The sequence below is a fragment of the Aristolochia californica genome, unplaced genomic scaffold (genome assembly GCF_029961685.1).
Source record: "Aristolochia californica isolate CCGP_79_NKW_82.1479 unplaced genomic scaffold, dmAriCali1.0.hap1 SCAF_15, whole genome shotgun sequence".
Lineage (NCBI taxonomy): Eukaryota > Viridiplantae > Streptophyta > Magnoliopsida > Piperales > Aristolochiaceae > Aristolochia > Aristolochia californica.
In genome coordinates this window covers 2,345,240-2,360,766 of record NW_027181826.1, presented here as the reverse complement: position 1 = coordinate 2,360,766, position 15,527 = coordinate 2,345,240, and the positions used below count along the sequence as shown (strand labels likewise).

The 15,527-nt window shown below is 40.2% G+C and overlaps 2 protein-coding genes and 1 pseudogene across 2 annotated transcripts; all 3 read right to left on the bottom strand.

Annotated features, from left to right (window-relative positions):
• Positions 1-2,276: 2,276 nt before the first annotated feature.
• Positions 2,277-3,971, bottom strand: LOC137952174 (anthocyanidin-3-O-glucoside rhamnosyltransferase-like). The gene has a single exon (XM_068799244.1). It carries the CDS (start codon positions 3,870-3,872, stop codon positions 2,424-2,426), a length of 1,449 nt encoding a protein of 482 aa, XP_068655345.1. The 5' UTR covers positions 3,873-3,971; the 3' UTR covers positions 2,277-2,423.
• Positions 3,972-6,949: 2,978 nt separating this feature from the next.
• LOC137952138 (secreted RxLR effector protein 161-like) lies at positions 6,950-8,593 on the bottom strand. Its single transcript, XM_068799206.1, has 3 exons — positions 8,444-8,593; positions 7,727-8,127; positions 6,950-7,097 (listed from the first exon to the last, which is right to left on the bottom strand). Exons 1-3 carry the CDS (start codon positions 8,591-8,593, stop codon positions 6,950-6,952), a joined length of 699 nt encoding a protein of 232 aa, XP_068655307.1.
• Positions 8,594-12,874: 4,281 nt separating this feature from the next.
• On the bottom strand, positions 12,875-15,176 carry LOC137951818 (anthocyanidin-3-O-glucoside rhamnosyltransferase-like; annotated as a pseudogene).
• Between the last annotated feature and the right edge of the window lie 351 nt (positions 15,177-15,527).

Below are 15,527 nucleotides of genomic sequence, written 5' to 3'. Positions count from 1 at the left end.
ATGTTTGGAACCCCTAGAAAATAAAAGAATAAAAACAAGAATTTGACATGAAAATGAGATAATGCTCATATTCTTCTTTCATTAACTATTTTTTAAAATAATAATAGTTAAATTATTATTTTCTTTTTTTTGGTCATGGAGTTCTAAACAAACCCTTAATCCAATCGGACCATTTCAGCTAATACCAACCCCACAGAGTACTTGGTTTTTTCTTAGAACTGATGGGTAGGGGTGGCATTGAGTCGAGCCGAACCCAAACCTGCCTATGTTCGAGTCGAGCTTGATTTAAATATTTCGAGCCGAACCTCGTCTCGAGCCTAAAATTGTTATCGAGTTCGAGCCCAAAAATTTTAACCGAGTTCGAGCCGAGCTCGAGCTTCAACATATATTTAAAATTCTTCAAAAATTATATATCAAATAAATTCTATGTAAAATTATGCATACATTTTACATAAAATTGGGCATAACCTATATATATAATACAAGTATAAGATTGGGCATGACCTCTACTTAAAATCGAGAATAATCTATGTATATAATACCTATATAAAATTCAGCATGACCTCTACTTAAAATTGGGCATAATCTATATACATAATACTTGCATAAACATTCCATATACACTCTATGAAATTGTTTATACACTCCTTAAAATAGTCTAAACACTCCATACATTGCATAACATTATGAATAAACTCCATACAATAATCTAACACAACTAAATTAAATGAAATATCAATTTCAATTTACAATCACCCAAATAAAAACTATAAATCTATTATAAATTTACAAACTATAAAATTGTAATCAAGCTTGAGCCTAATAATTTTAACCGAGTTCGAGGTTAACCTACATTTAATACTCTACATAAAATATATGTCAAATAAATTATCTTTAAAATTAGGCATATATTTTTTTAAAAAAAATGATAGGGGAGGTTTGGGATTGAATCTCGATAATAGATTAGAACCCACCAATATTAATCTTTTTTACCCCAAATGTTATCTAGCTTATTTTGTAATTTTTGAATATGGCAAAAAATTTACTATGGCCTCCTTGGTGCCCTGATTGAAAATTTATATTATAGGAAAAACTAGAAATATTTTTCCTAGGATACACATTAAAAAAAAAAACCTTTAAATAAAATCCTATTACTATTAGAGACTTACTAGAAAATTACTAGAAATATTTTAAAATTTTCTTAGGAAAATTAAATGGACCTCTTATTGCCACTTTTAGGGAAATAAATAAAAATTAATAATCAATCTAATATATTACTATACTTATTGATAAATTTTTAATCAAATAAAATGTCAAATATAAAATTGCTATGAAAATTGCTTCATGCTAAAAGTATTATAGCATCAACTGTCAAATACTTATTCAAAATTTTTCTATACAGTTTTCTAGCCTATCTTGGCAAAACAATTTACTTAGAAAATTATATGATTTTTTAATAAAAATTTCTAATTAAAAAAATATTTCAAAAAAACAGTAGGCACTTATGGTCCCTATATTTTTACTAAAAATGTCTTTTTAATATTTATTGAAAAAACCACTAATAATCTCTTGGAATGTATTTTTACTAAAACGTATTTTTTTAATTTTTTTGAAGAACGACTGGGCAGGGACAAAAGATTTTTTTTTTTACTTGTTTATGATGTCACATATGCGAAATCGTCGGTTTAGATCTCACATGTGCGAAATCATTTGGTGGGAGGGGAGAAAAATTATTTCTCCCAACTTAGGTCGAGGAGCGAAATTATTTCTTTGTCGTCGACTCTCACTCTGGTTTTCCGCCGAGACGACGCAGAGCGAAGGTGTGGCACCGGCGAGGTCCTGTCGTCTGTGACGGAGCCCCCCCTCTCGCTCCCGATCCCGATCCCACGAGCCGGCTCGGTTCGAAGCCATCCCCTGAAAATCAGGCTTCTTTCCCGTATCCCATTTTCACGCGTGATATTACGGAACACCTTGAACTGCCACAAGAGCCGAACTCGAGCCGCTCGCTAGCCGGCTCGGTTCGAAGGCGATGGGTTCGGTGAGACAGACGCATCAAACTAGCAGAGAACCAGCAGAGAAGCGGAGGTTTGAAAATCAGGCTTCTTCCCTGTATCCCATTTTCACGCGTGATCAACTACGGAAAACCTTGAACTGCCACAATTATCTGCGCACAGGGAATCCCGACCCTGCTGAACCATAGTCGAAAGATCCATGCTTGCTTCTTGTTTAAGAGTCATGAAACTATTTGGTTTCAGTGAATCTCCATACCTATCAGATGAATAAAAAACAGTAGCTTTAGAGCTCACCTGCTGTTAATCTATTAGAGCTACATGTTCTTCCAGGAACCCTTTACGCGCTTCTTACATTCATAAATGGCGCCATGAAAAGGAGATCCCAGATAGTTTATACCTGTCTCTCCAGGATTATGTTTCAAGTGCTTCCACGGGATTATGTACTGCAGCAGAAACAGAGTCGCGGGATTCGGACCCTTCAATCACCATCTCCTTCATTTTTCCCACTAAATCCACGATAAATCCCTCCTGTTTCTCTCTATGACGAAGGAAATCTCTCCATTCACCTCCCTTCTCGGAAGCCATTGCCGCCTTCACGGCCTCGCACAAATCATCTTTCGTGAAAACCCCGTCCTCCTCGTTCCTCTTCACTTCCACTCCGGCCTTCAGATTACAAACCACGAGCTTCGTGATTAAGAATTGGTCAAGTCTCTGCGGGAGGAAAATTAGTTGCGAGTCGTTGATCGGGCCTTCGATTATGGAGCTTGACCCGGCGTGGGTGATGAAGTATCCGACGTTAGGGTGAGCCAGGAGCAGCTGCTGCGGTATCCAACCGGTGTGCACCGTCCCCCTCTCCTTCACCTTCTCCTGGAACCCTTCCGGCAAAGCCTCCTTGAGCCTGGACTCTTCATTTTCGGTGAACCTTAGGACCAGAATGAAGGGCGCACCCGTCATCTCTAGTCCCCAAGCAAGCTCCTTGATCTGATCGTCTTTGAGAAACACTTCGCTACCGAAAACGCAGAGAATGACTGATTTTTCCGGGAAGCGAGAGAGCCAGTCAGCCCACCTCTCCTCCAACTCGCCGGACGGCGGATCCGGAACGATTGGACCGGTTAATAAGACAGGCCTTTTGTACTGGCTCTCGATGTATTTGACGTAAGGACCCTCCATCTCCAAACACGTTTTCATCAGGAAGGCATCGCAGCCCTGCACGCAGGCCAAAAACCTATCGAACGCACGGGGCCCACCGAAGCTCTCGTATGCGTAGTGGAACTCGCGGCATTCGTACTCTTTGAAGGTCGGCAGAGTCTCAATTTCAAGGCCCGCCGGGGGTCTCTTGAGGTCCTCGATAGTAGGATGCTGGCCGTCTTTCAGCCGGCTAGGAACCACCAGGTAAGCAATCCCGATCGCGTTAAAAATAGAAAAGAAAACTGATTTGATGCCATGTTTATGGGCGATAGGGGGGAGCCACTGCATGACGAAATCAAAGACAATGATGTCGGGACGAAGTTGGGCAAAGAGGGCTTCAATCTGTGGTCCCATCTGATCGACGGCGAGCTTGAGGAGCTCACCCATGGCCGGAGTCATCTCGGCTGTGCTCTCGACACCGGGGGGGAGGCCGTCAACGGGCGGAATATGGACGGGGACCAACGCGGTGCTGTAACCAGGTCCGCTCTTGAGAGCAGAGGTGATACGGGGGATGTTACCTGGTGCGGAAAAGATGGAGACTCTAACACCATGGGCAGCGATCTTGTTGGCGAGTTGTACGAAGGGGTTGATATGACCGAAGGCGAACCATGGGAACATGGCAACGTGGATGGTCGTCTCCGGCACCGGCGATCCGTTTGCTTGCGAGGCCATTCTTCTTCTCCTTTGCAACGAATCACCTGGAGTCGGGTCGCGTGCTGCTCGTGACTTGAAATGCCCGTCTGGTCCGTCTCCTTATGGACTTTATTGCCGCTGAGGGGGACACAATTTAGAGTGTATCATTTGGTTTACAGCAAAAAACACGACAGACTCGACACTATTCCTCACTTCATAACGATGTGACATCTCACCATCAAAGTAATGACACTTTCACTGATCTTAATTTGCGCACTCGGAGGAGGACAGTAAAAGTAAACTGAAAGGGAAAGTGAATGATAAAGATCATTCACTGTAACTAGCTGCTGGGTAAAATGAGTGGGAAGTGAATTCGGACTCAAATTTTTGTTTTGTTCGACGGTCTCTGTCCCATTGTTTGACCTTCCTTCTCCATCCTCAACCTTCCCTCACTAAACCTTTCTCTCTTAGCCCTCTCTATTTCCCCTCTTTCCACTCGCTCTCTGTCGACTATTGGAACTTCATCTCGACGCTCTTTTAACTAATAATATAAAATAAATATTATATTAAATTATTTAAATGTATTAGTTTATAAATTTTTAAAAAAATAATTTATTTTATTTATTAATGCACACTCATTTAAATTAATAGTATCTAGTAATTATAATTATAATGTTAAAATAATATTTTATACTTATTTTATGTACACTCATTAAATTAGTATATATAGTTAATATTAAATTTGTTAAATAATAATTTTTTTATAAGTTTAACCCATAAATAGAAAAAGTTTTATATACTTATTTCATAACCCATAGATAATTAATCGTTTTTATGTTAATTTTATTAAATTATACAATCTTTCCAAACTAGATTGGAATATCCTCATAAATAAATAGAAAGTAAACAACTATAATTTAAAAATATAGTTCTAAGTATCTCTTAGTAACCTATTAATTTTAAATACCAATTGATAACCTAATTAAAAATTATATGCTATTTAATAATCTAATAATAAAAATTAATAATTTTATTTTTAACTAAAGATATTATTTACCCTTAATAAATAGAAATTAAAAATTATGACTTTTAAATGGTTCATATAAGTAATTTAATAGCATCCATTCAATAACCTATAATTGAGTCAGAAAATTATAAAGTGTAAATCTATTATAAAAGGAAATAAATAATTTTGTTATTTATATAATAACCCATAATTAAAAATTATTACCAATAAAATTGTGATATCATAATTCATTTAATGCCTATAATGAGTCTCCCCATGAGCCTCCCCAGCCAAAAAAAAAGGTGGGCAAGGAAGACTGAAAGCAAAGACGACCCTCTCCCTCCTTATTTTCTTTGATATTTCAATTTGGATATTCTCTTTGCTGATAGGAAGAAACTATTTGTTTTCTCTCTTTCAATTTGTCTAATTTCTCCTCACCCTTTTTCTATTATTTTTTATTTCCAAGCTAATTACTCCAAAGGTCGTAATCTCCAATTTGAATCTGCAAAGATACCATTCCGTTTGGATCTGTTTGAAACCCCATGCAAAAGAAAAAAAAAATAATTTGATAATTATTAATCTTAAAAATAGTTAGTAAATTTTTTTTTTGTTCATTGTCTCATTTTCACTAACTATTTTTAAAAATAATAAGGATCAAATTCTCATTTTCTTTTCTTTTCTAGGGGTTCCAAACAAATACTTAATATATGGATATATTTGATCCTACCATGAAAACATAACAAAACCTGGAATTACTTGATATACTTGTGACAAAAGTATTTTGAAGTGTAAGGTCTTCCCAGATCCTTTGATCAAATTCTGCTGCTCATTATCCAACCAAATCCAACTTAAAATTGGTCAAAGCAATTGGACGACATCATTGTCAACATTTGAATGCTGCAAAGGATCATGTATTTTATTAGATACAAAAAAGTAATAAAAAATTTCAGCATCACTATAAATTTAATACATACCTCTAGTTTAAAATTGAGGTCTATATTTCCAACTATGGTATTTTCTATTAAAATTGTGATATTTTTTGAAACTACGGTACTTACATCCAAATTCAATTTAACTATGTCAAACACCAAATTTCAATTTTACCTTCGTCATATTCATTTTCAGTTAGGATATTTCAAGAAACCTTCTGATACTAAGGCCCTGTTAATGTTCGTGGATGGAAGTTTATATCCTAGGAAAAGCTAGAAATATTTTTCTTAGGATATTCCAAGAAACCTTCCGATAAGATCCTATTAGTGACTTACAAGGAAATTACATGAAAAATTTAGAAATTTTCAAGGAAAATTAAAAGGATCTGTTAGTGCCTTTTTCCATGGAAATAAATAAAAATTAATAATCAATCTCAAATATTACCATACTTATCCAAACAATTTTTAGTAAAATAAAATATCAAAAACAAAATTGTATGAAAAATTAACTTGTGATGAAAGTATTACAACATCAATTATCAAATATTTATTCAAAAAAATTTTATCTGATTTTTTGGCCATCTTGATTAAATTTTTTTTATCTAAACAATTATATGATTATCCTAGTAAGAATTTCCAACTAGAAAAGTGTTTATAAAGAACATGAGACACTAATGGTCCCTAGAAATATATTTCTACTAAAAATATATTTGCAGTGTTTATGGAAAAAGTCATCGCCTAAAAGAATTGCTTATAGTTTTTTTTTATGTGATATCTCCTATTTGATTGTTACAATGTTGCATTATATCCTAGGTTGGTATAGGTTTAAAAACCAATTAGATACCTTTAGGGTTTGTTTGGAACTTCTAGAAAACAAAAAAAAACAAGAATTTGACCATTATTATTTCCACAAATAATTAGTGAAATGAGATAATGCTCAAATTATTATTTTTTAACTATTTTCTGAATTAATAATAGTTAAATTCGTATTTTTTTTCATGGAGTTCAAAACAAACCCATAAACCGGTCGGACCATTTCAGCTAATACCAACCCCAAGGGGTACTTGTTGTTTTTCTTAGTACCGATGGGTTCGGTGAGGCGAGATCCGGTGCAAACAGACGCATCAAACTAGCAAAGAAGTGGAGGTGTGAAAATCAGGCTTCTACCCCGTATCCCATTTTCACGGGTGATCAACTACGGAAAACCATGAACAACCACAATTATCTGCGCTCAGGGAATCCCCACCCGGCTGAACCTTATTCGAAAGATCCAAGGTTGCTTCTTGTTTAAGAGTCAAGAAACTATTTGGTTTCAATGAATCTCCACACCTATCAGAGGAATAAAAAACAGTAGCTTGAGAGCTCACCTGTTGTTAATCTATTAGAGCTACATGTTTTTCCATATGAGAATGATTTAAAATTCACCACACTAATGGGGTGTTATGTTTTCATTAATTTATAGGAGTGATATCCCAATTACATGGATTTACAATTGATTACAAGATATTTGATTTGTACAGACAAGGAATGATTGAGCTTAATTAACTCATGTAACGGAAGGTCCTAAACAGGGCAATGATCCTTAATTTATTGAGAATCAATTCTATGATCCTTAATTGATTGAGGATCAATCTCTTAAGGCAGTATCTTCAACAGCCCCCCACAAGCAGCGTCGGATTAGGACAGACGTGTAGCTTGAACCGAAAAAACTAAAATAGAGGGCGAGAGACGCTTTTGGTGAAGATATCCGCAACCTGTAAGTGAGGGGGCACATATTGAGTGCGAATCTTTCCAGCAACAACAAGTTCTCACAGAAAGTGAATGTCTAGCTCAACATTTTTTGGCCCGCTTGTGAATAACAGGGTTATAGCTCAAGAAAAGAGCCTCTTTTGTTATCGTATAAGAGAAGTGGCCGCTTGGGAATGGATACTTTGTCGTTATGAAGAAGATGGGTTAACCAGAGAAGTTCGGCGGTCGTGAGAGCAAGAGCACGATATTCAAACTCACAGTTGGAACGAGAAACTGTAGGTTGCTTCTTGGCACTCCAGGAGACTACGTTGTCACCAAGGTAAATAGAGTAACCCGAGGTGGAGTAGCGAGTGTCAGGACAGCCGGCCCAGTCAGCATTAGAATAAGCAACTAAAGAGCCAGGAGAAGCAGACGGGTGAAATGATAGACCATAATGAAGAGTGCCTTTGACATACCGAAGAATACACTTAACAGCAAGGAAGTGGTTAGCAATGGGAGAGTGCAGAAACTGACTGACCGAGTTGACAATATGAGCAATGTCGGGACGCGTGATGGTCAAATATTGAAGAGCACCAACAAGAGATCGGTAAAGAGTGGGATCCAAAAATAACTGACCAACAGAGGATAGATATTAAGAAACCACCATAGGAGTGTGCACAGGCTTGCTGTCAAGTAATTGAGCCCGGGCAAGAATGTTGCGCGCATATTTCAGCCGACTAAGAAATAGCCCATCAGCGATGGGTGTGACTTCAAGACCAAGGAAGTAGCTGAGAGAACCATGTCATTTGTAGCGAACTCAGAATGAAGCTTGCTGGCAAAGCTATCAAGCATAGAAGGGTTGTTCCCGTAATAATAATATCATTAACATATAAGAGCCGATAAAGGATGTTAGAGTGCAGATGAAAGACGAAGAGCGAAGGATCAACCCGACTGCAGTGGAAGCCAAGATGTGTAAGGAAAGAGCTGAACCGCTGGAACCAAGCTCGAGGGGCTTGCTTGAAACCATAGAGATCTTTCTGAAGCTTGCAAACATGATCAGAAAAGCGAGGATCAATATACCCAGGCGGTTGTTCCATATAGACGCGTTCATTGAGATGACCATTGAGGAAAACATTCTTGACATCCAATTAGCGGAGAGACCAACGATGAGTAATAGCAATAGAGAACACAACCCGAATAGTGGTAGCTTTGATGACAGGACTGAAGGTGTCGGTGTAGTCGAGACCTGGTACTTGTGTAAACCCCTTTGCGACGAGACGAGCTTTGAACCGCTCAATAGAACCATCAAGCAAATATTTGGTTCAAAAGACCCATTTAGAACCCACAATATTGGTATGAGCTGGTCGAGGTACCAAAATCCAGGTATGATTATTTTGAAGAGCTTGAATTTATTCATCCATAGCGGCAAGCCAGGCAGGATTCTTGGCAGCAGATTTGAACCCTTTAGGCTCAGTGGATGTTAGGAGAGCATAAAATAGACCAAAGGAGCCAGAGTACGCCAGATCAGCCGAGTGACGGGGTTTGAAAATGCCAGCTTTGGCGCGTGTGACCATAGGATGAGAACCCACCGGAATAGTAGCAACAGGAGCAGTGGAATCAGTGTGTGGCATGGTAGGTCCTGTAAGAGAATGAGGGGCCTGCAAAGACTCATCCACGGGATTAGTGCAAATAACACAAGGACGAGAGTCAGATTGAGTAATATGTCGGGAATGGGGCGCCGGAAGGGATAGGGGCATGACAGTAGAAGAGAAACTGGGTTCCAGAGAGTTGGAGAAATGGAGAGAGGATAAAGGTTGAGCCTGGGAAGAGTCTTGGGATGGGAAATAAGTCTCATCAAATTGAGCATGATGAGTGATATAAAGTCTAGAGGTGACAGGATTAAGATAGCAAAACCCTTTGTACGATAAGCTATAGCCCATAAAGATGCAAGGAATACTACGCAGCGAGAATTTATTGGGCATATAATCACGTAAACATGGGTAGACACGACAACCAAAGGGATGAAAATTGTCATAATTTGGAGAAATACCATAAATAATTTCAAAGGGGGACTTACCTCTGAGAAGTGGTGTGGGCAACAGTGCTAAAAGCGTCAACCCAGTAGCGAGGAGAAATGTGGGAATGGAAGAGTAGGGCCAAACCAGTTTCAGTCAAATGACAGTGTTTTCGTTCTGCGCGGCCATTTTGGTCAGGAGTGTAGGGACAAGACAATTGATGATGAATTCCCGAAGAGCGGAGATGGTGTTTAAAACGAGTGCTAGTAAATTCTGCACCACCATCGCTTTGAAATTTTTTGAAACAAGCAGAATGTTGGTTTTCAACAAATTTTTGAAATTGAAGAAAGGTATCATAGAAATCATACTTCAATTTCAATGGATAAAGCCAAGTAAAGCGAGAATAATCATCAATAAATAAAACATAGTAAATAAAACCCAAATTCGATGGTACTGGTGAAGGACCCCATATATTGCAATGAATTAAATCTAACAAATTAGACGACCTTTTTGCATTGCGAAGATAAGGCAAACGATGACTTTTGGAAAGTTGACATGTAACACATAAATGCGGAGAGGGCAATAAGGAAGTAAGATGAAGATGTCCATTTTTATTTAATAAGGAAATAACATAATGATGCACATGGCCTAATCGTGCATGTCATAAATCATAGGAGGCATGAAGAGATTTATTTTTCAAAACGGAAATAAATGTGAAATTTCCACACTCTAGCACATATAGGCCTCCATCACGCCGACTGGTTGCCACCACCTTTCCCATTTGGCGAATCTGAATAGTGAAAAAATTATTAGTAAACGTAACGGAGAAAGGAAAATCATTTGTTAATTTACTAATAAACAAAAGATTTTTAGTAAGATGGGGAACAACCAAAACATCTAATAATTGAATATCTGGGGAGGGAGAAAAGTAACCGGTATGGGTAATAGGTAGGGACGCGTCATTCCCCACAATTACACGATCCTTACCTGTGTAGATAACCGATTGATCCAACAAGGAGTGGGCCAGAGTCATGTGGGCCGAGGCCCCCGTATCCACGAACCAGTCCGAATTTTGATTTTCGGACATAGAACAGGTTTGATTAAATGATTCGGCGAGATGCGCCAAAGAGTATTCCTCTCGTGAATACCGTTGCCGACATCGATCGGCATAGTGCCCTTCCTGGCGGCAGATCTGGCACCGTGGGGGACGACAACCGTTGGTGGCGATGGGATGGCCTGGGTTGTGACCGGAATCACCGTGCGGGCTGTGACCGTGGCCGGAGATGGGGGCTCCTCTGTTTTCGGAACTGAAGTGGCCGTCGTGGCTGTTTCCGCGACCCTGTCAATGGCGAGAAGGGACGCACTTGGCAGTGAAGGCCACGGTGGAGGGAGTCGTGGGCTCGAGAGATTTCTGAAAAATCTCGAAGCCTTCTGCGCGAGATGCAGTGTCGAAAAAATAGGGTAAGGGGGTTTGGGCCATTTGGGCGGAGGAAAACTCAGAGAATTCCAGGCCAAGACCACGGAGGAACCAGTGAGCCTTGTCGGTGTCATCAACGGGACGACCGATGGCGTGAAGTTGGTCGCACAGGACCTTGAATGCGCGGGTGTATACCATCACCGATCAAGCTCCTCTTTTCATCAATTGAAGGTCGTCTTTGAGACGAATTTCATGGGTTTTAGACCTGTGATTGAAGGAATTTTCAGAGCAAGCCATATTTCACGAGAGGTGGAGAAGCCGACGACTTCAGCCATAGCTTCTTCGGACAGAGAAGAGAGAAGAAGACTGAGAAGGCGCTGGTCAGTAGCTTTCCACGATGAGTGCTTGAGGTTTGGTGTCTGAGACGTGGGAGGGTCAAAAAGAGGTAGTGGCACAAGGGTACCATCCACATGACCCAGCAAGCCTTGACTATCGAGGAGCGGAAGGAACTGACTCTTCCATAGAATATAATGGGAAGATGAAAGTTTGATGGCAACCATGTGAATCATGGTGTTAAAAGAGAGAATATCAGAAGAAGATTCAAAGGCTATAGAGGATCACAGAATGTTAATCCAGAATAGCTCTGATACCATGAGAATGATTTAAAATTCACCACACTAATGAGGTGTCATGCTTTCATTAATTTATAGGAGTTATATCCCAATTATAGGGATTTATAATTGATTAAAAGATATTTGATTTGTACAGACAAGGAATGATTGAGCTTAATTAGCTCCTGTAATGGAAGACCCTAAACAGGGCAATGATCCTTAATTGATTGAGGATCAATCTCTTAAGACAGTATCTTCAACACCAGGAACCCGTTAAAAAGAGATCCCAGATAGTTTATATAGGAATTTCACTAAAATACCCATTTAAAATCAATTATTTTCAGAAACACCGATGTCATCAAAATATTTCTAAAACTACCCAACTTTGACCGGTCAAATGCCTATGTGCGCAGTCAAAAGCGACACATAAGCTTTGACTACTTATGTGTCGACACATCATCAGTGCAATAACATAAATCGACACATCGTCTGACACGTCATTATTTTACCACGTCATCTGCCACATAAGCTGCCACGTCATTAAATAAAAAAAAAAATTGAATAATTTTTTTTAAAAAATTCAAAAAATAAGATACATGTTTTATTACCTAATATCTACAATATTGGACATTTATCTTTGGGGAAAGTAATAAATTTTAAGTCTCGAAGCCAAAAATAGAAAAAACCAAAATTATTAATAATTTTGATTACTTAAAAGTAATTTGGTTTGTAAATTAACTATTGACAGATAAAATTTTAAAATTCTACTTAAAATCATGATAAATCTAATAAAAACCTATTGAAATGAAAATAATATGATTAATCATGTTAACATATTAATTAATATATTATTAAATTATTTTCAAGCAAGTATTTTTAAACTAAATCATCACTATTTATAAAGAGAGGCTTTTTTTACTTGCATACGGAGAAAAAAATATTTATAAAACGAAATTTATTGGATAAATAATAAAAGGGTAAATTAATAAATATTTACAAATTATTAATATTTTTATTTATGTTACTTTTTTATAACAGAATAAAATTGTAAAATAAATAATTAGTTATAATTACCACCCTTAGCGAATCGAGCCTGCAGATTGATAAAGGTTTAGCAAAGTCTATGAAGGTTAAAAAATTGAACAGAACAACAAACCGGATTCCGTCGTTTTTAAGGATCGGAAAACGTCGATGCAATAAAATATTATTCATCCATTTGAACTGCCATGACTGATCTCATCACATTTGCAAGTTAGGCTAGTTGGGTTAGTTGAATCAGAAAACAGGGGGGGGGGGGGGGGGGGGGGGGGGGTGGGGTGCGCGTCGAGGGCCAGATTGAGCGGCGACAACAAGAGAGCAAGCGACAGCAGAGGAGCGAGCGACCGAGGCCGAGCGGCAGCAGCAGTAGGAGAGGGCCAGGTTGAGCGGCGACAACAAGAGAGCAAACGACAGCAGAGGAGCGAGCGACCGAGGCCGAGCGGCGGCAGTAGTAGGAGAGCGAGCGACTAAGGCCAAGCGGCGGTAGCAGGGGAGCGAGCGGCGGCAGTAGGAGAGCGAGCGATTGAGGCAGAGCGGCGGCAGCGGTGAGAGGAGAGGGGGCGAGAGGAGACGCGAGGAGAAAGATTGAGGAAGAGAGATTTTTGAGAAAAAAACATACAAGTGAGGGCTTACATGGAACGATATGTATAAGATTTTTTAATTTTTTTTTAAAATAATTTTTTATTTAATGATGTGGCAGATTATGTGGTAGATGACACGGTAAAATAATGACATGGCAGACGACATGTCGACCTATGTTACTGTACTGATGACATGACAACACATAAGCAATCAAAGCTTATGTGTCACTTATGACTGCACACATAGGCATTTGACCGGTTAAAGTTAGGTAGTTTTAGAAATATTTCGATGACCATCAGTATTTTTAAAAATAATTTATTTTAAATAGGTATTTTAGTAAAATTCCCTAGTTTATACCTGTCTCTCCGGAGTCAGCCGCCGAGACGCCATCCCGACTTTCGCATACTGCAGCAGAGACAGAGTCGCGGGATTCGGACCCTTTAATCACCATCTCCTTCATTTTTCCCACTAAATCCCAGGTAAATCCCTCCTGTTTCTCTCTATGACGAAGGAAATCTATCCATTCATCTCCTCTCTCGGAAGCCATTGCCACCTTCACGGCCTCGCACAAATCATCTTTCGTGAAAAACCCGTCCTCTTCGTTCCTCTTCACTTCCACTCCGGACTTGAGATTACAAACCACGAGCTTCGTGTTTAAGAATTGGTCAAGTCTCTGCGGGAGGAAAATTAGTTGCAAGTCGTTGATCCGGCCTTCGATGATGGAGCATGACCCGGCGTGGGTGATGAAGTATCCGACATTAGGGTGAGCCAGGAGCAGCTGCTGCGGTATCCAACCGGTGTGCACCGTCCCCTCTCCTTCACCTTTTCCTGGAACCCTTCCGGCAGAGCCTCCTTGAGCCTGCACTCTTCATTTTCGGTGAACCTTAGGACCAGAATGAAGGGCTCACCCGTCATCTCTAGTCCCCAAGCAAGTTCCTTGATCTGATCGTCTTTAAGAAACACTTCGCTACCGAAAGCACAGAGAATGACTGCTTTTTCCGGGAAGCGAGAGAGCCAGTCGGCCCACCTATCCTCCAACTCGCCGGACGGCGGATCTGGAACGATTGGACCGGTTAATAAGACAGGCTTCTTGTACTGGCTCTCAATGTATTTGACGTAAGGACCTTCCATCTCCAAACACGTCTTCATCAGGAAGGCATCGCAGCCCTGCACGCAGGCCAAAAACCTATCGAACGCACAGGGCCCGCCGAATCTCTCGTACGCGTAGTGGAACTCGCGGCATTCGTACTCTTTGAAGGTCGGCAGAGTCTCAATTTCAAGGCCCGCCGGGGGTCTCTTGAGGTCCTCGATAGTAGGAGGCTGGCCGTCTTTCAGCCGGCTAGGAACCACCAGGTAAGCAATCGCGATCGCTTTAAAAATAGAAAAGAAAACTGATTTGATGCCATGTTTATGGGCGATAGGGGGGAGCCACTGCATGGCGAAATCAAAGACAATGATGTCGGGACGAAGTTGGGCAAAGAGCGCTTCAATCTGTGGTCCCATCTGATCGACGGCGAGCTTGAGGAGCTCAGCCATGGCCGGAGTCATCTCGGCTGTGCTCTCGACGCCGGGGGGGAGGCCGTCGACGGGCGGAATATGGACGGGGACCAATGCGGTGCTGTAACCAGGTCCGCTCTTGAGAGCAGAGGTGATACGGGGGATGTTACCTGGAGCGGAAAAGATGGAGACTCTAACACCATGGGCAGCGATCTTGTTGGCGAGTTGTACGAAGGGGTTGATATGACCGAAGGCGAACCATGGGAACATGGCAACGTGGATGGTCGTCTCCGGCAACGGCGATCCGTTCGCTTGCGAGGCCATTCTTCTTCTCCGTTGCAACGAATCACCTGGAGTCGTGTCGCTTGCCGCTCGTGACTTGAGATGGCCGTCTGGTCCGTCTCCTTATCGCGAACGTAGGACCTTATTGCCGCTCAATGGGACAAAATTTACAGTGTATCGATCACCAGGCGTTCAGACCTCATTTGGTTTACAGCTAAAAAATGACAGCCTCCGTCTTTCTTTCTGGACTCCTATAGCTTTCTATGCTGAGCCTTGTCTTCCACCAGGATATCCATTGAAATTTTTTTACTTCGTATTAGATTCTGGATACCCAAATTATAAAACACGACCTGCTCATAGATGCTCATTTGTGAATCTTGTTGAAGTCAGACCAGGGGTTGGAGTACCATTTGATCCTTGCTCGACAGGGATGCAATTCTCCTTCATGGCTGTGAGTAAAGAAGGTCAATGCACGACAGACATCGGCCCCAGATGCAGTTAATGCTGTCGTATGTGGTAGTTGCCGAGATCTGAACAAGAGGTTGAGGTTGAGGTTAACATTAATTTCGAGGATAACATTTCACTCTCA

Excerpts from the sequence above, each read along its gene's own strand:
- LOC137952174 (XM_068799244.1), bottom strand. The coding sequence starts at position 3,872 with ATGGCCTCGCAAGCAAACGGATCGCCGGTGCCGGAGACGACCATCCAC.
- LOC137952138 (XM_068799206.1), bottom strand. The coding sequence starts at position 8,593 with ATGGAACAACCGCCTGGGTATATTGATCCTCGCTTTTCTGATCATGTT. Across the intron at positions 8,128-8,443 it reads TTGGCTTCCACTGCAGTCGG|TTATTTTTGGATCCCACTCT; the intron begins GTTGATCCTTCG and ends TCTGTTGGTCAG. Across the intron at positions 7,098-7,726 it reads ACGACCGCCGAACTTCTCTG|GTGTGGAGATTCATTGAAAC; the intron begins GTTAACCCATCT and ends TTCCTCTGATAG.